This window comes from Saccopteryx bilineata, chromosome 1, assembly GCF_036850765.1.
Source record: "Saccopteryx bilineata isolate mSacBil1 chromosome 1, mSacBil1_pri_phased_curated, whole genome shotgun sequence".
Taxonomy (NCBI): domain Eukaryota; kingdom Metazoa; phylum Chordata; class Mammalia; order Chiroptera; family Emballonuridae; genus Saccopteryx; species Saccopteryx bilineata.
In genome coordinates this window covers 392,368,621-392,387,496 of record NC_089490.1, presented here as the reverse complement: position 1 = coordinate 392,387,496, position 18,876 = coordinate 392,368,621, and the positions used below count along the sequence as shown (strand labels likewise).

Here is an 18,876-nt window from a genome sequence, read left to right as displayed (position 1 = left end):
GGAGGCACACACTAGGCCTGCACGTTGTAATGGACAGATGGTCAAATAAAGTCCGTCGTGGGGCTCCCCTCACCGTTTCCGGAATTCACACATAGCGGGCACCTACTAAAGATAAAATCTAATAAAGAACCCAAAGCAAGAGAGACTGGGTCCAACAGCGTCGCCTTGCGGTGCTCCTCACAAGCCGCCACCTGGGAGAAACGACCCCGCCGTTGCGACACGCAAGGCTGGACAGCACGAAGGATCTCAAACTGCGAGGGTGGGGCCTTTAGAGGGCATATCGTCTGTACCCCACCCATTTTTGGATATGGGCCCCCCCCACCCATTTTTGGATATGGGGCACGGGGCCCAGAGGACGGAAATGACTTGTCCGTGGGGCTCTGGGAATTCGCTGGGGGCACTCAGGGCGGCGTCTGAGGGTGGAGACCACCGAGGGAGTGATCGGGAACGGCGTTTGCAGAGCGAGCATCCTGTAAAGAGTTTAGGGGGGCGTGCGTGTTTGGGGTGGCGGGGAGATGGGCGAGCCCCAGCGCGGCCTCTGGCAGCAGAGTGGAACCGGACCCCGGATGGGCGGACCCTAGCCGCGCGCCCCCGAGCTCCCGCCGCTTGGTGCACGGCGCCCTCCAGCGGGACAGCGGGGTCCCGCCACGCCGCGCGCTCCCTTACCCCGCCGCTTCCGCGACATAGAGCGCGAATTCCGGGGACCGGAGCCCATGGGTCTTGGCACTGGGCTGGACCCGGCCGTCTCCTGCCTTCGGCGGCCTCGCGCCATCGGCTGAGTGGGCGGGAAGCAGGTACCCACGGCCTCCGTGTGCGCGCGGGTGAGCGGAGCGCGGGCGGGGCTCCCGGAGGTGGGGTCGGTCCTGGGGCGGGGCGCACCCGGGCCGCCGGCCGCCGCACACTGTCGCTGGAGTCGGCGGAGCCAGCAGTTGGTCCCAAGATGACGGCGAGCAAGCGGGTGGCAAAGGTAACCGCGTGTATACTCCTTTCTCTTGGCTCCCCTCGCCCTCCCCTGCCCCTTCTCTCTCCATCCCTTCCCGGAGCTCTCCGGGCACACTTGTTTGTTGTGGTTCTGAAGCTGGCTGACCCCGTTATCCCTGCCCCCTCCCAGAGGGAGAGTGGTCTGCGAGAGGGCCCACAGCTGCAGCCTTTGAGGGGACGGGGGACTATATACGGCGGAGCTGTCGCCGGCTCCCTGAGCTGTAATGAAGCTGGGAATGAGCCCCCCCCCCCCACACCTGTTTCAGTTTCTTTTCTCCTGCCAGAAACTTATGACATCAGTTGCTTCCATCTCAGGTGCTGAAAGGTCCAGGAGCCAGGTAGGGTGGGGAGTGGTATGACGGAGATAGAACCAGGGTAAGGTCCTTGCCTTGGAACAACCCAGGACCCGCCCCGCTAATTTGGTACCTTCGTTACTAGAGTCCCGAGAAGTCAGGGGTGCCGAGTAGGAGTCGGGAGCAAAGTTCCCAGGGTATTTTCGGGAGGAAGTGCTGCAAGGGGGACCTGGAAAGTATCCCGGAGTAGGTGGCGTGCATTGACTCGTTCTACAAATGTTGAATGCCTACTATGTGCTGGCTCCTGTTCAGAGATGAGCAAAGAGCCTGCCTTTGCTCAGCTTTTTTTCCAATCAGAGAAACGCTTGAAATGAGGCCTGGAAGGATGGGGGGAGCAGAGGATTTTCCCCAGGAGGTGGGAAGACCCAGGGTGTTTTCAGGACTGGGGTGGAGCCAGGAGATAGATGGGGAAGGAAGAGCCATACTGGTTGAAGTGAATCTAACACCTGCCAGACTCTCTCTCAGAAGTGCCCCTCTAATGTGCAGAGTCGGGTGGGGGGCAGGCTATAGGGGGGTGATGGGGTGCCTGCTACCCTCAACCTCTGAGAGAGGAAGATGGTCCCAGATCCAGGGTGGGGGGCACCTGGAGTAGACACAGCCCGGAAACCGAAATGTAGAGGTTGGCAGCAAAATGGGGCAGAAGGTCTTTCCAGCCAAGTGGGCAAGAGCTAAGAGCTAGGAGCGGTGTTTGGTATTTATCCCATTGGCACATTTAAGTGCCAAGCAATTTCCATTAGTCATTTCATCAAATTCTCACAGCAACCCTGTGAGCTAAGTTATATACCCCATTTTACAGATGAGGAAATCGAGGCAGAGAATCACTCGGTTGTCAGAGTCACCCAACAGGGAGTGAGGGAGCTGTGATTTGAGTCCAGGCGGCTGGAGCTCCAACCAGCAGGTTCTTTCAGTGGCCTCTGTACTTTCATTTTCTGTTCCTCTGAGTGGGTGATTTCCTAACAGGTCTGGGGAAAGAGCTGTGTGTCCTTGGTTGTTTCCACATTCTCAGTCTTGAGGAACGTTTTGGCAGAACTCACCTATAACAGATAAAGTCCAAGTGTGCGCGGCCGTAGTAAGTCGGGATATGGCCATCCCACAGCCTCTCTGTTCAGCCTTGGCCTCCATTGTTGCCGAGGAGTCAGATGATGTTGGAACCAGGACTTGGAGCAGCAGGTGCTTCTAGTTTGGGGTAAAAGATGAATGACGATCGTAGACTTTGGCAGAAGTGGTTTGTTGGCATGAACAGAGATGGAGCATGGGCTGAAACCTAGGAAATGGGGACAGAGGTGTGTTTATATATTGGGAGGCAGATGAAGTTCAGTATTAAGGGACCCCCTTCCCAACCCATAGACAGGTTGTGGGAAGTTTTATTTTCTTTTACAGAGACAGAGTCAGAGAGAGGGATAGGTAGGGACAGGCAGACAGGAACGGAGAGAGATGAGAAGCATCAATCATCAGTTTTTCATTGCAACACCTTAGTTGTTTGTTGATTGCTTTCTTGTACGTGCCTTGACTGTGGGCCTTCAGCAGACCGAGTGACCCCTTGCTCGAGCCAGCGACCTTGGGTCCAAGTTGGTGAGTTTTGCTCAAACCAGATGAGCCCGCACTCAAGCTGGCGACCTCGGGGTCTCGAACCTGGGTCCTCTGCATCCCAGTCCGATGCTCTACCCACTGCGCCACCGCCTGGTCAGGCTGTGGGAAGCTTTCTTTCTGCCTTGGTTTACACCAGGGTTTCTCAGACTTGTTGCCATTGACATTTTGGCCCAGATAATTTTTTCATAGGATGTTTATGAGCATCCCTGGCATCTATCTACTATATGCCTGTAGCACATGACCATTTGTGACAACCCAAAACGGTGTAGACAGTGCCGTGGTCCCAGGGTGGGTGACATCACCCTCAGTAGAGAACCAGTGGTTTATACCCATTCTGTGTTCCAAAGGATATGACCCACCCTTGAACATTTTTAAATCTTTTAATAGTACTTTCCAAAAAAGGTCTGTTGCCCCACAGGATGGACCCCAAAAGGAAGAGGGCTCCTTGGTCAGATACGTTTGAGAAGTACTGCATGCCGTGGGCTCAGATCTTGGAGATACATGACACACAATAGTATATGAAAAACTTGGGAAGTCCTGCCCTAGAGATATCTGTTTAGCCTGGTGATTCCCAATGCACTTGACCATGTAACCCTTTTCCTGTAGTAACTATTACCCTTGCATGAGACACTGTACACATTTGCTCTGACTGGGCCTTCTGCCTTGGTGCCTCTCCCCTTCTCTGCAGGGTGGGCTCCTTTTATTCCATGTGGCCCAGCTCAGTGTCACTTTCTGCAAAGCCTTCCTGCTGTCCCCACCTCTCCTTCCCCATTATGTCTACACACATTGGCCATATAATCAGACTCCTGGTTCCTCCGTTGCTCCAGTGAAGGACAGGGCCCTGGCTTAGTCGGGCATCAATAGAGGATGCTCAGGAAAGGGCTGTTGGGAGAATTCAACGATGTCCAGGTGATTGGGCCACATTTCTAGGAAGGTGCTCACGCTGCTCCACGGCTCACACCTGTCCCCTTCTTTCTCTGCTTGGTGTGTAGACTTCTGCTTCGCTGTGGTCTGAGTCATTACCCTGCCATGAGCACTGTCAGGACACAGTGTCACGCTGGCCACTCAGTGCATGCTGTGAAGGATGGGAAGGAGGGTATTAGGACCTTGTGACTCTAGGAAAAGGACCTGAGGATGGAGGTTCAGTGCATTGATTTCAGGAGAAAAAGCTCCTAAGAGAGTTCACTCCCAAGTTGTCGCATGTGGAAGCAGTGACCTTCATCTTCCCTTCACCAGGCACCCACGGGGCTGTGTGAGGCCAACACCAGATAAGTCCCTGGGGCAGTTAGCACCAGCCTGACGCCTACTAAGTGCTCAAACACTGGCGGCTCTGACTTTGCCGGCCACTCTCCTATTTGGGACTTAGGACAACTTGTGCTGGGACAGGGGTGGTGGCAGGAGGGTGACTAGGCTGGCTGGCCCTTGCTGTGCCCCATAGGAGCTGGAGGACCTTCAGAAGGAGCTCCCCCGGTACCTGCGGAACCTGTCCAGCGATGACGCCAACGTCCTGGTGTGGCATGCCCTCCTCCTGCCCGTGAGTGTCCCTGGGATCACGGCCTCGGGTTGGGGTGACGTAGGCCAGGGGCCTGGCTGGGGATGGTTCGGACCGGGCCAGAATTTCCCTGCCAGCAAGTCCTTTTGTTACTGCCTCTCTCATTTGTCGAGGGTCTCTCTCTGGATTGATTGCTTCTGAGGTTGGTGCAGAAGCTACAAGACTTTCGGACTTAGTAGGAGACCCTGTCCTCAAACTAGTAACCACCAAGCGTACCATGGAAGCTTTAGCAGACAAACAACATGAAAAAGAGAAAGATCTTTTTTTTTTGTAGCTAAATTTATTTATTTAAAAAATTTTTTTCAATTGTAGTTTACCTTCGGTATTATTTTGTATTATATTCAAGTGTACAGCATAGTGGTTAGACAATCATATTCTTAAAAAATATTTTTTGGGGCCCTGGCCGGTTGGCTCAGCGGTAGAGCATCGGCCTGGAGTGCGGGGGACCCAGGTTCGATTCCCGGCCAGGGCACATAGGAGAAGGGCCCATTTGCTTCTCCACCCCCACCCCCTCCTTCCTCTCTGTCTCTCTCTTCCCCTCCCACAGCCAAGGCTCCATTGGAGCAAAGATGGCCAGGGCGCTGGGGATGGCTCCTTGGCCTCTGCCCCAGGCGCTAGAGTGGCTCTGGTCGTGGCAGAGTGACGCCCCAGAGGGGCAGAGCATCGCCCCCTGGTGGGCAGAGCGTTGCCCCTGGTGGGCGTGCCGGGTGGATCCCGGTTGGGTGCATGTGGGAGTCTGTCTGACTGTCTCTCCCCATTTCCAGCTTCAGAAAAATACAAAAAAAAAAAAAAAAAGATTAAAAAAAAAAATTTTGGCCCTGGGTGGGTGGTTCAGTGGATAGAGCATCATTTCCATTGTGCCAAGGTCACAGGTTTGATCCCTGGACAGGGCACATATGAGAAGCAACTAATGAGTGCACAACTAAATGGAACAACGAGTGTGTTTCCACATCTTGAAGTGGAGATGCTGATAGTGATGAGTTTTCATGATACTTACATAATAGCTGATGTACATACATCGTGCTAGGCCCTGTTCTACGCCCTTAGCATAAATGAACTCATTTAATCCTCACATAAGCCCTGTGAAGAAGTGTATTATTATCCCCGAATGGAAGCACAGAAAGGTTAAGGTACTTACCTAGGGTCACGGTGTGAGTAGCTAGTGAGTAGCAGTGCTAGTGAGTAGCAGAGCCAAGATTCACACCCAGGCAGCGTGGCTCCGAAGTCCATGCAACCCCTATACGCTGCTCCGTGGCTCACGTGTGTCAGGCCCTGAGCCCAGGGCAGCACGGAGTCGGTGTGCAGGCAAGACTTCAGGCTGCTCGGGCTCGGGAGGGTTTCCTCCTGGGTCCCAGCGCCTTCCATTCCTTGGTCACTCCAGCCCCTGCGCTTTTGATCCGTTTATTTTAAATCATAGTAAAATACAAAGAACCATATTTACCATCTTAATCATTGTTGTATTTTCAGTTCAGTGGCAGTAAGTACAGTCACATTGTTGTGCAACCGTCACCACCAGCCACCTCCAGAACTTTTTCACCTTCCCCGAACCGTGTACCTGTGAGACACTGGTTCCCCATTCTCCTTCCCTCCAGTCCCTGGAAACTATAATAATTTCCTAATTTATATCTATGAATTTGTTCTAGGTTCCTCACAGGAGTGGAATCATTCAAAATTTGTTCTTTTTTGGTCTGGCTTACTTCACTTAGTGTAAAGACTTCAGAGGTCCTCCAAGGTGTGGCATGTGTCAGAACTTCCTTCCTTTTTCAAGCTGAATAAATATCCATTGTATGTACACGCCACACTTTGCTTATGCATTCATTCGTAGACAGACATTTGGGTTGTTTCAACTGTTTGCTGTTGTAAATCACGTTGCTCTGATTTGTACCCAGTTCTTGCTTTCAGTTCTTTTGAGTATCAACCCAGAAGTGGAATCACTGGATCATATGGTTATTCTGTTTTAATTTTTTGAGGAACCACCATACTGTTTCCCTCAGTGGCTGCCCTATATTACATCCCCATTCACCCGAGTTCTCACGATTTCCATTTCCTCACTCCCCCCTGCCCCGTGATGGTGTCCTGTGTTTGCTAACAGCTCCCACAGGATGTGTGTCCCCCTCCTCTCCCATAATTCTCAGAACGGCTTAAAACTGAGATGACTGTTTGCAACAACATGGGTGGACCTTGAAGGCAGATGGGTAAAGATAGATACTGTATGATCTCACTTATATGAGGAGCCTAAAAACAAACAAACAATCCCCAAACTCCCAGAAAAAGAGATCAGATTTGTGGTTGGTTGCCAGAGGCAGAAGGTAGAGGGAGAGGGAGATGAAGGAAGGTGGTCAAAAGGTACAAACTTCCAGTTACAAGATGAATAATTATTAGGAAGGTCATGTACAACATGATGACTGTACAGCTGTGTAATATATAGCAAAGTTGTTAAGAGAGTAGATCCTAGCCTGTTGGGCAGATAAAATATATTATGCTCACTTTGTTAAAGATGGCGCTGCCCACATGGAAGCCCATCGTCCAGGTGATATTAATGTGTGTTGGGGGCAGGATCCTTGTAGCCTGGGGCTTGGTTTTAGGACTAAGCCTTTCCCATCCTTTTTGATGTGGAGTGGTACAATCCCATCATGCCTCAGATAAGTGACTTTGAATTAGAGACTTCCCTATTTTGTATATTGGATTTAAAGATTTTGATTTCTACACTATAAAATGGGGGCAGAATGGGAGCTTGCGCTCTTGGTTCCTGAGATTAACATTAGAAGAGAGAGCAGAAAGAGGCCATGTGGCCAGGAGAAGCAGCCAAGATGGTGGAGTGCTGAGTGAGAAGCCAGTTTGTGCAGAGTTTGTGCAGGGAGAAGGAAGGAGATGGGGAACAGAGGTGAATAAGTCTGGTGAGCTAGAAACCTTTGATTCAGGAAACTCGGATAAGTCAGTAGCTTTGTGAGCACTGAATGTGAGTGGGTTTTGGAGCCCAGTGTGCGTTTTTACTTGCCTGCCGGGTGCAAGCTAGGATTAAAGATGATGGCCCATCAGCTTTTGGCTCCATTGTTTCTTTACCGACTCTCTGAATCCAATGCGAACCTGCATGGGCCAGGCGGCTGTGATGGTGACCGTGGATACTGGTTTCACATAGCCCCAGCTGGTTGGCTCAGTAGTAGAGTGTCAGCCTGGCATGTGGATATCCTGAGTTCGATTCCCAGTCAGGGCACACAGAAGCGACTATCTGCTTTTCCACTCCTCCCCCTCTCCCTTTTCTTTCTCTGTCTCTCTCTCTTTTCCTCCCGTAGCCATGGCTTGGTTGAAGGAAATTGGCCCTGGGCACTGAGGATGGCTCCATGGCCTCATCTCAGGTGCTAAAATAGCTTGGTTGCCTAACAGTGGAGCAATGGGCCCCAGATGGGCAGAGTATTGTCCCATGAGGGCTTGCCATGCCAAGGACCAGCACAGCTAGTAATTGACCAGGTCCTGAGTGAGAAAGGTGCAGAATGAAGAAATAAACTCAGAGAGAAAAAGGATGGGATCGTGAGGTCTCTACAATGCCTTTGGCTTGCAAGAGCAAAAGCAGAGCCTGGGTCTGCTTTGTTATATAGTGCAGAGCCATATGCAAGTAAGGAAGTCTCCGATACAAAGTCACACATATGAGGCATAAACAGGAGTCCCCCCAGTGCATAACTGAAATTAACCAACAGCAGAACAAACAAAGGGTGAGAGGAAGGACATGTAGATTGCCTCTAGTAACTTAAACAAGTGGGGATGGGACAGTAGAAACATTCTAGCATCACAGCTAACATAGAGGTGTGGGGAAAAACAGCCTTTAGCAACTTAAGCAAGCAAGGGAGGTGGGGGGTTGGGCAGACTGTCAGCTTACTGCCAGTCCCCCACAACTCAGTACCCCAAAAATCTAAACTGCAAGGACCCTATCAGCTTGCAGTCTCCAACATTGCCGGGTGATCCCGGGTCCGGGTTATGCGGGAGTCTGTCTCTGCCTCCCTGCTTCTCACATAAGAAAAAAAAGGAATAGGTCCTAAGAGTTCGCATCACAAAGAGAATTTCTTTTTCTTTTCTTCTTTTCTTTTTATTGTATCTACATGAGAAGATAGGTGTTAGCTGGACCTATTATGCTAATTATTTCACGAAATACTTAATGTTGGAATCCATGGGAGTCCGAAAGACCAGAGTAACAGGCTTTATTGAAAGGAAGAAAGGAGCACCGGTTACACACTAGGGGCAAATTATATAGTGTTTGGGAGGGTCTGAGGGGATACTGAGGCAAAAGTTCTGGTTGTTCCCTTTTATGGTTTTAGGATTTCAGCTTTCTGTAATGTTCCTTCTTGGGGCAGGTTGATCAGCTTTCTAGAATTCCTCTGTCTCAGGGGCAACAGTCCAGTAAGGGTGAGGTCTGACAGATAAGCGGAACATCAAGAGGGCAGTTTGGAATTCACGTATCTATTATTTCTCAACTCTGTGGTTACATATAAAAAGAAAGGCAGTTATTAATTTTATAATATACGGTGAGGGGTGACAAGGAGAAAGAGGAGAAAAAATTGGAAAATTATTGCTTCTTCTGGAGAGAACTCAAGAAAAGAACCTTGCCACGCCAAGTCCCTCATCCAGTTAAAGAAGTCGTCAGTTTTCATGCTGTAAGGTTTGAACCAGGCAATGTCCTCGAAAACCTGAGTGAGGAAGTAAAAGAATTTTGCGAGGTAATAATTGTGAATTGCTTGCTGCGAGTGCCAAGTGGACAGAGTGACATGGTGATACATGGTCTCCTGGATGAGCCTCATGAGACGTGCTGGTCTGGTTCCTCTCGAATGGGAGGACATGTGGAGATTTTTAGAGACAGGGAACCTGTTGGTGTAAGTTTTTAGAAGGACTGAATATGTGTGGTTTAAAAGGAAGGGGGTTTAGAGAACATTCAGGAGGGAACTTCTTGGGCTGAGGGGCGGCTGCTTCCTGCTGTCATCCCTACTTATTTGATATTTCCCTCGTGAAGTTCTCCTTGGGGTATTGGGGAATAGGAGTGTAGGAGCATTTGATTGTAGGTAATCCTAGAGATTTCTCTCATCTGAGCCTGTAGGAACTTGATAAAGAAAGAGGCAAGTATTTGGAGATCAGGAATGCAGAGATAGAAGGGTTGTATAGTGGGGGGTGAAAGTTCTTCTATGGTAAAGTTAGAGATATTCTTTCCTGGAAGCCCTGGAGAGAGCAGTTAGCTTGAGCTAAAAGAAATGTTTCATGTCCATTTGTAGGCTCTTCTTCAGCCAAGAAGACCCAGCGGTCTTGTCCCCTTACTATGTGAAGGGTAAAAAGACTGAGAAGCGTTAAGAGGTGATTGTTATTCTCCTAGTTCTTCAGGGATATGGGAGAGCTTTAGGGTTAGGGGACCTGTAGGGGTTGAAAGGTAGGATTTAGGAGGTTTGCTGATATAGGGTTTCAGATTTTTCTGTTTCACAAGGGCAGGTTTCAGGGTTGGTGTGTAGGGTTAGGTAGATTTTTCCAATTTTCTGATTGGCAAAGGTCTGCATGTGGTTCTGTAAGAAAGTAGTGAACAAACATAAGAGGCAGGGTTTAAAAGTTAGAAAAATAAATAGAATGAGTGGACCAATGAAAGGCAATAGTCAAGACACCCAGTTTGTGTGAAACCACTGATTCCATGTATACGAATTCGCTGGGCTTCAGAGAGAGGGGGCGCGGAGAGAGAGAGAGAGTAGGAATAAGACAGGGAAGTGGCCAGTCCCCCTGTCCCTAGACCTACTTTTATAGAAATTCTTTTTTTTTTTTTTTTTTTTTCATTTTTCTGAAGCTGGAAACGGAGAGACAGTCAGACAGACTCCCGCATGCGCCCGACCGGGATCCACCCGGCACGCCCACCAGGGGCGGTGCTCTGCCCCCCAGGGGTCGATGCTCTGCCCATCCTGGGCGTCGCCATATTGCGACCAGAGCCACTCTAGCGCCTGAGGCAGAGGCCACAGAGCCATGCCCAGCGCCCGGGCCATCTTTGCTCCAATGGAGCATTGGCTGCGGGAGGGGAAGAGAGAGACAGAGAGGAAAGCGCGGCGGAGTGGTGGAGAAGCAAATGGGCGCTTCTCCTATGTGCCCTGGCCGGGAATCGAACCCGGGTCCTCCGCACGCTAGGCCAACGCTCTACCGCTGAGCCAACCGGCCAGGGCCTATAGAAATTCTTGAAGCAACAAGGAGAGGGATTACCTGTATAGCTCGTTTGGTCCTTAGATTGACGGGTAGTGTACTAGAAACTGGAAAAGGCTCATGAGGTGGGATCAGGTTGACATTTGGGGTGAGATAGATTAGGGTACAGGTTTTTGTCCAATTAGGAGACACATATAGGTGTTGGTCCCACACGAGTAGAAAGCCCCTGATTGGTTGATACAGGATGAGAGGTGAATAGAGAATAGAAGGACAAGGAGTTGGTTTTGTTTCTCTTTCTGAGCTCCAGATGGTCAGGGTGGAGGAAAAAGTTGCCCTTAGCAGCAGTGGGAGTTGTCAAGATCATGGTGTGTGGACCTGTCCATGTGAAAGTCAGTCCTTGGGTGATGTATTACTGGAAGTGCTTCTTGGACAGTCTTTGAACAGTTTTCTGAGTAACCTATAAATCCTGCAAGTACTTAGGGAAAGGGTGTTACATTTCTACACTTTGCAGTTAGAGTTTAAGTCCTAGTGACCACTGCTTCTAGCTGGAATTAGCAGCAGGTCCCAGCCTACAATAGGCATGGGGCATTGAGATAAGAGGAATAAAGGAGATACTATACATTAAATAAAGTAACAAAATCAGACTGTCAATACCCACAGTAGAGATCTTTCAGGGATAAATAAAACTTAAATATTCAAGCAAGGCATAGTAGATGGCCCTTGTGTTCACAAGAAATGAGATCAGTTTATCTGCTACTTGGAAGAAATACCTTAGGCTTGTGAACGATGTCCTTGGGCCTTCAGTGGCAATTCCCAGCATGCTGGGCAAGGTCAGATCACAGGTAGCTGGAGCAGGGCTAGAAGAGACTGAACTCTCCCTCCATGGAGCAAGGGGCAGCTTACCTTCTTGTGTCCCTCTTTCCACAGCACAGACATGTAAACTGATGAGGCCAGGAAGCCTGGCAGGCTTTAGTTCAGTGACCTTTCTTTCCACTCTTGAAGTAGGGCCTTGATAGAATTCTATGAAGCCCTTTAGGGAACTGGAGCCTTTAAGAGCGTATGCCAAAAGCTGTATTTCCTGACTTCTTTTGGGCCTTATTTGCCTTTTTTGTTCCTTCCTTGGCCATTATAGACCTTAAAAGCCATGCTCAGAAGATCTCACTTAGGGACTTGACTAAGAGAGCAAAATTGGGAATCCAGTGTTTAAAAAAGCCTATTAGACTGAGGAGAGAAAGGACTTGGTTTGTGGTGATAGGTGGTTAGAGACTGTGGAGGGTCTGAGTTTGATTTAGGGTGAGGCTTCAGGTGGTGGGGGTTAAGGCGATGCCTAGATAGACTACAGACTGAGAATGAAGTTGAGCCTTAGCAGAGAAGACACGATATCACTTCACAGTGAGGGAGTTAAGAAGAGTGGCGGTGTGTGTCCTTGAGGCAGGCAGGGAGGGGCTGCAGAGGAGTAGGTTACTAGTTTTGAGATTGCATGGGGTTAAATCCTGAGCTAGCGCCTGCCGAAACAGGTGTGGGCTGTTTTTGATCCCCTGGGGTAAGACAGACTATGTGAGCTGCTGGGCTGTATTAGTGTCTGGGTCAGTTCTGGTGAATGCAAACAGAAAGTAAGAGTCAGGGTGTAGAGGAATGGTAAAGAAGGCATTCTTTTTTTTTTATTATTAAGTTTTTTATTTATTCATTTTAGAGAGGAGAGGGAGAGACAGAGAGAGAGAAGGGGGGAGGAGCTGGAAGCATCAACTCCCATATGTGCCTTGACCAGGCAAGCCCAGGGTTTTGAACTGGCAACCTCAGCATTTCCAGGCCGACGCTCTATCTGCTGCGCCACCACAGGTCAGGCCAGAAAGAAGGCATTCTTGAGGTCTAGGACTATGAAGTGAGTGGTGTTTGAGGGGAATGTGTGACAGTAACTTGTAGAAATTAGGGATTACTGGATGGAGGGGAACTATTGCCTCATTGATTAGGTATAAGTCTTGTACGAGGCGATAAGTCCCTGAAGGTTTTCGAACAGGAAGGATGGGGCTATTGCAGGGAGAGTCCATGGGGATGAATAAGCCTTGATTTAAGAAGTGGGTAATTATTGGTTTAAGGCCTTAGAAACAGACACAGTTACACATTAAACAAAGACTTCAAATACACATTATGAATGAAGGAATTTAAATGTGTGCGCTTTACTTGTTTCAATTGAAATTATACTAGAGATTTTTCTGACAAACGAAGAGACAAGAGGGATTTCTTATTCACATAGCTTAATATACAATTCTGGGTTTTTTTTTTTTTTTTTTTTAGTTTTTCGAGATGTCAGGGAGTTGCCAGCATAGAGGGGAAGAAGAGAGAAAGTAGACAGATGGACAGTTTGAGCAGCTGGATGGAAAAGCAGGAGGGTCAGAATCTGCAAGAGGAGGAGGAGGAGATTAAAGCACCCCGTGGTCAGAGGAGTCAAAAAAGATTTAGAGCTCTGAGGAGAGGGGAGAGGGCGAGGAGGAAAGAGGCACAGTTACAGTTTGTAAGGAGGGAAGAGGGGTCGGAGAAGAGACAGACAGAACTGCAGTTTGTAAGGAGGGAGGAGGGATCAGAGAAAAGACAGGCACGGCAGCCAGAGCCACAGCTTCTAAGGAGGGGGAAGGGGACAAAGAACACAGTGGAGAGGGGAGGGGGCTCTTGGAGGGAAGAGACTCCAGTGGAAAAGGTTTGCAGAAGGACCAGACAGGGGTCCCGAGAGAGGGGTGCCCTTGGGGGTCAGGCAGGAGGGAGAGAGTTGGGAGTCCACCAAGAAGGAAAGATTAGGGGCAGAGGTTTTAGGTGAGGTTTCTTTGGCCAAAACGGCCTGCGTGTAGAACAGAAGGCACAGAAATTAAGGACAGGAGAGAAGGGAGAAGAAAAGCCCGCACGTAAGGAATCTCTGATGCCCTCCCCATCCGGTGGCAGAAATTGTCAAGATCTCTTAGGATATGGTGAGAGAAGGGGGCGTCCCTGCCTTCAGTCACAGTTCTGAGAGGAGAAAATCTCCGTAGAAAGAGAGTCTCAGACAAGAGATCGTCACCCCAAGGCTGAGATCCCAGGACGTAGGAGAGTGGCCTGGCTAGGCGCACCTAGACTTTCGTAGAAGTCCATAAAGGAGTAGAGGCAGACCACCCATAGATATGGGGTCCGAAGTCAAAACCGTTCATCCAGGAAGGGGTGTTTTTAGAGAGAAATTTGGAGGCCAACCGAGGAAGGGGAAGGGAGAAACTCCTTACCTTCTGGTCCAGCAGGGGTTCAGGACAGGGTTAGACTGCCAGCCAATCAATCTACAATTACACGTCCAAACAGAATCGGAGTAAGCCTGGGATGAGCTGCCGCTGCCCATTGCTTCCCTGGTTGTAAATTTGGACGGCAAAGAGGGATCGTCCAGGCAGTTAGTACCCTGTCCCGGGTTTCGGCACCAAATGTTGGAATCCATGGGATTCCGAAAGACCAGAGTAACAGGCTTTATTGAAAGGAAGAAAGGAACCCTGCCGGGCACTTCTCCGGGGAGAAGAGCGCCGGTTACAGACTAGGGGCGAGTTATATAGTGTTTGGGAGAGCCTGAGGGGATACTGAGGCAAAAGTTCTGGTATGTTCCCTTTTATGGTTTTAGGATTTCAGCTTTCTGGAATGCTCCTTCTTGGGGCAGGTTGGTCAGCTTTCTGGAATTCCTCTGTCTCAGGGACGATAGTCCAGTAAGGGTGAGGTCTGACAGGTAAGCGGAACATCAAGAGAGCAGTTTGGAATTCATGTATCTATCACGTAAATTAAGCCATGATGCTGTATGCCTTAAACATATACCGTGATGTCTGTCAATTATTTCTCTGTAAAACCGGGGAAAGTTAATTATCAATACAGAAAATAAAAGAAAGCTGAGGCGGTCCTTAGAGCTCATCTGGTCAAACTTGACCTATTTTTTTTTTTTTTTTAAATTTTATTTTTTTACAGAGGCAGAGATAGACAGGGACAGACAGGAACGGAGAGAGATGAGAAGCATCAATCATCAGTTTCTCGTTGCGACTTCTTAGTTGTTCATTGATTGCTTTCCCACATGTGCCTTGACCGCGGGCCTTCAGCAGACCGAGTAACCCACTGCTGGAGCCAGCGACCTTGGGTCTAAACTGGTGAGCTCTTTGCTCAAGCCAGATGAGCCCGTGCTCAAGCTGGCGACCTCGGGGTCTCGAACCTGGGTCCTTCCGCATCCCAGTCCGACGCTCTATCCACTGCGCCACCACCTGGTCAGGCCCTTGACCTATTTTTTAAACGAGGAAACTGAGGCCTCGAGATGGGAGGCACTGGCCCAGGTCACACAGCAAAAGCCGGGGTCCGACTTTATGGCCCCCACTTGCAGGCCAGTATTCTTTTTTTTTTTTATATTTCTGAAGCTGAAAACAGGGAGACACAGTCAGACAGACTCCCGCATGCGCCCGACCGGGATCCACCCGGCACGCCCACCATGGGGCGACGCTCTGCCCACCAGGGGGCGATGCTCTGCCCATCCTGGGCGTCACCATGTTGCGACCAGAGCCACTCTAGCGCCTGGGGCGGAGGCCACAGAGCCATCCCCAGCGCCCGGGCCATCTTTGCTCCAATGGAGCCTTGGCTGCGGGAGGGGAAGAGAGAGAGAGAGAGGAAGGCGCGGCGGAGGGGTGGAGAAGCAAATGAGCGCTTCTCCTGTGTGCCCTGGCCGGGAATCGAACCCGGGTCCTCCGCACTCTAGGCCGACGCTCTACCGCTGAGCCAACCGGCCAGGGCACCAGTATTCTTTTGTTCACCTTTGGCCACTCTTCCACTAGTTCATGGCTCAGCTGCCCAATGAATGCAGGTGCCACCTGTCGCTGTTCACGATTCTTTTTAGCAGAGGGGTAGAGGATGCCTTGGGGCCTGGGGGTGGGGCGCTGGGAAGGGGGAACCCACACCAAGGCCCGAGGAGGAAAAGGATCTTCTCAGAGCAGCCCTGGCACAGAGCTCGCCCCTCCTCTTCCACAGGAGAGGCCGCCCTACAACCTCAGGGCCTTCGACCTGCGCATTGACTTCCCCAAGGATTACCCGTTGAGGCCCCCCACGGTGACATTCACAACCAAGATCTACCACCCCAGCGTGGACAGTGACGGCCAGGTGTGCCTACCCATCATCAGCAAGGAGAACTGGAAGCCTTACACCAAGGCCTACCAAGGTGGGCCAGGCCGGGCCAGGCCGAGTGGGCTGGGCGTGCAGGGAGAGGGAGGGGCTGATTCTGAGTTAGAAAAGCCCGAGAGAGAAGAGGTAAAAACTGTGGGTCTCAGCGGCGTCTGTCGTCAGATAGAAGGGATGCGTCCTGAGATACCTGCCCCTGCCTCTGTTCTTGTACCTGGGCAGGTGTGACAGCGGGGATGCCGTGGGTCCCAGTAGAGAGAAGCAGCTGGGCTCTGGGGGGAGGGCTTGGGATAAGACCTGTGGCCCTTGGTGAGGTCTCTGCTCCTTTCCAGGGCTCAGTGCCCTAAGTGACGCTAGAGGGACTGGCCCAGTCCTGATAGTCCATATCTCTGAATTAAGCACTTTCGGCAACTGTGCTAAGAGCCTCACGCATCAACTTTATTTAATTCCCTGGGCAGCTCCACGAGAGAGTGCTGCCGTTAGCCCCATTTCATAGACGAGCGCACTGAGGTGTGGAGAGATGACACGTGTGTCCAAGGTCACACAGTTGCCGCGGAAGTGCCGGGGTGGGAAGCCGGCTGGGTGGACTACAGCGGGACCGTCCAGCAGGACTTTCTGCTGTGATGGGAAGACCGTGTGGCTGCACTGTCCAGTCCCATAGTCACGAGCCACATGTGGCCGTTGAGCACTTGGAAAGGTGGCCAGTGAGACTGAAACTCAATTTCTAATTGTAGTTTATTTTAACTAATTTAAATTTAGATAACCACATGTGGGTAATGGCTCGTGTCAATGTGCGATCTGTCCTGCCTCTGGTCCAGCTCAGGAGTTCTTAACCCTGGCAACGGGGTGTGTGTGTGGGGGGGGTGCTCCTCGGATGACCTTCAAGGGGTCTGTGAAACACTCTCGCCTCAGAAGGGCACGTTTGTGTGGGTGTGCACGCCTAGGGTGCCAGGCCCTGCCTTCCCGTTTCCCAGATATCTGTGAAAACTTAGGGACCGCCAGCCAGTAGTGGCTGCCAGTCTTTTTTATTTTATTTAAAGATTTTTTTACTGATTGATTTTAGAGAGAAGAAGGGAGAGAGAGAGAGAGAGAGACAGGAATATCAATCTGTTCCTGTATGTGGCCTGATCGAACTCACAACCCCTGAGTATTGGGAGGATACTCTAACCAACCAGGCTAACCAGCTGGGCTGTCTCTAGTCTTTAACCTCAGAACTCATTTTCCCAAATTAAAGTTTCTTTGGAATCCTAACGTCCAGCGGAGGAAAATGGAGTGGTTCTGGTTGAAAAAGGAGCAGGACCCAGACACCCCACATATTTCACTGTGGAGCATAATTTGAAAACCACCGATAGAACCAGTTGGGGCTTTTGGCATCATTAACCAGGAATCTGATTTGAGGGTCATTTGATTCGGTTGTAGATTCATCCTCGGGGGTGGAATCTCCTTGGGGATTCCCCAAGGGAGTGGGCATGAAGTTTCGGGGGGGGGCGTGGGGGTAGGCAGCCGTCGCCCCCTTCCCCAGGATTTTTCTCTCCATCCTGATGTCCTGACCTGGCCTCTCTCCCCAGTCTTGGAGACCCTCAACATGCTGGTGAATAGACCGGAGCTGGAAGAGCCCGTGCGCCTGGAGCTTGCTGACCTGCTAACCCAGAACCCGGAGCTGTTCAACCAGAGGGCCGAAGAGTTCACTCTCGAGTATGGAGTGCAGCGGCCCTCCTAACTCCGGTTATGCCTCTCTGCACCGCATCCTGCGGGCGTGATGGACAGACGCACTGCAAGGACTGGGACCAGAGCCCCTTGGGGGCCCGTTCCCTGTTCAGTTTCTCTGTTTTCCCTGTCTTAGGCCTGTAGTCATTAGTACTGTGTGTGTGTGTGGACCCAGCCCCAGGTCCGCCTGGCCACGGCGCGCTCTCCCACTCCCTTTCTTTGCCCCAGAGTCAGGCAGAGTCTTAGGCCCGTTCTCCAGTGTTCTCTGGTGTGGGGGTTCTGGTCTCACTAGTTGCTCCACCTCAGAGGTCACTTTCCAGGCCAGCTCGCAGGAAATAAGCCCAGCGGCCCACCAGAATCCCCTTGTGGCCCGGGCCTCTGGGGGCTGAGGGAGAGGTGGCGGGTAGGGGCGGGAGGCAGGACACCCGGAAGGAGTCCCTTGCGATGGGTGATCCGTTGACTGAAACCAGCTGCCTGCTGATAGATGTGTACAGATCGAGGTGTTAACCCTTTTCTCCTGATGAATCACTATGTGGAGAATCTGATCTCCATCCCGGAAATCTGACTACATGGTTTCCAAACCACTTGCAACCCCATTAGGTTGTCCCTCCCTGGTGGCCAGACTCCAGGCCCCTCCAGCTTCCAGGCCTGGGGGGTCACGGAAACCACGTGTTTGTTCAGCCATTAAAGTTACAGATGACTTTTGGAGGCTGGCTCAAGTGTTCATTGAGGGGATGGGATGGTTTCATCAGGAAAAGAGGAGGCTGGAATTAGCTGCCGTCTAATAAAAGGTGTGACCCCACTTCCCAGGAACTGATGGCCCTGGGCCTCAGGTCACCCCAAACATTATGGGGCCAGGAAGGACTAGGTCATCCTGGCCAGAGAGGCCGTCAGCACATCCACAGGGTTAATGTCCCCATGTTATAGATGAGACAACAGAGGCACAGAGCACTGCAGTGCCAAGCTGGCTGGTTTTTGTTTTTGTCCTTTTTATGGGCTGTTAACAGCACAACGTTCTCCAATGGCTGATGCAGCCACACAGGACTGTTAGCAGGACATTAAAGTCAGCTCAGCGGTTCATCTCTAATGAGCAATGGCAAAACAAAAACAAGCCACAACTCAGCCAGAGTTGGAGGAAAGAACTTAATTCAAAGGAAGAACTTTCTGGGTGCAGTGGTTCTGAGCTATTGGAAAACCACCTGCTTTTAAGAGACAGAAATGTGGGGTACCTTTGAGCCAGAGGACTCGCTGCAGGCCCCACCAGCCTAGTTTGGGTGAGCTTCCTAGAGCATCTTCTACGCCAGCCCTGCCCTGGGGTTCTCTCATTGAGGAGAAGTGTGGAAAGGGGGAGGAGAACTGGGAAAAGGGCCACTTGATGATTGCAATGTCAGA

General features: G+C 50.8%; 1 protein-coding gene and 1 non-coding gene across 3 annotated transcripts; one reads left to right on the top strand and one right to left on the bottom strand.

Moving 5' to 3' along the window:
* The first annotated feature begins 804 nt into the window (after nucleotides 1-804).
* On the top strand, nucleotides 805-18,361 carry UBE2L6 (ubiquitin conjugating enzyme E2 L6). Of its 2 annotated transcripts, none has more exons than XM_066251549.1 (4): nucleotides 805-967; nucleotides 4,363-4,458; nucleotides 15,631-15,817; nucleotides 17,346-18,361. In XM_066251549.1, the coding sequence occupies exons 1-4, from the start codon at nucleotides 941-943 to the stop codon at nucleotides 17,495-17,497; spliced, it is 462 nt and encodes a 153-aa protein (XP_066107646.1). In that variant the 5' UTR covers nucleotides 805-940; the 3' UTR covers nucleotides 17,498-18,361. The 2 variants fall into 2 exon arrangements, with proteins under 2 accessions (XP_066107646.1, XP_066107645.1); XM_066251548.1 differs by having other exon boundaries at nucleotides 805-973.
* Nucleotides 15,321-15,396, bottom strand: TRNAS-AGA (transfer RNA serine (anticodon AGA)). Its single transcript has one exon. It is a non-coding gene; the product is annotated as a tRNA-Ser (tRNA).
* Nucleotides 18,362-18,876: the final 515 nt, after the last annotated feature.

What these genes read in the sequence shown, in the direction of transcription:
- UBE2L6 (XM_066251548.1), top strand. Translation starts at nt 941, where the DNA reads ATGACGGCGAGCAAGCGGGTGGCAAAGGTAACC. An exon ending in AGCGGGTGGCAAAGGTAACC is followed by an intron (nt 974 to 4,362) that starts GCGTGTATACTC and finishes TGTGCCCCATAG; the next exon opens with GAGCTGGAGGACCTTCAGAA. An exon ending in GGCATGCCCTCCTCCTGCCC is followed by an intron (nt 4,459 to 15,630) that starts GTGAGTGTCCCT and finishes CCTCTTCCACAG; the next exon opens with GAGAGGCCGCCCTACAACCT.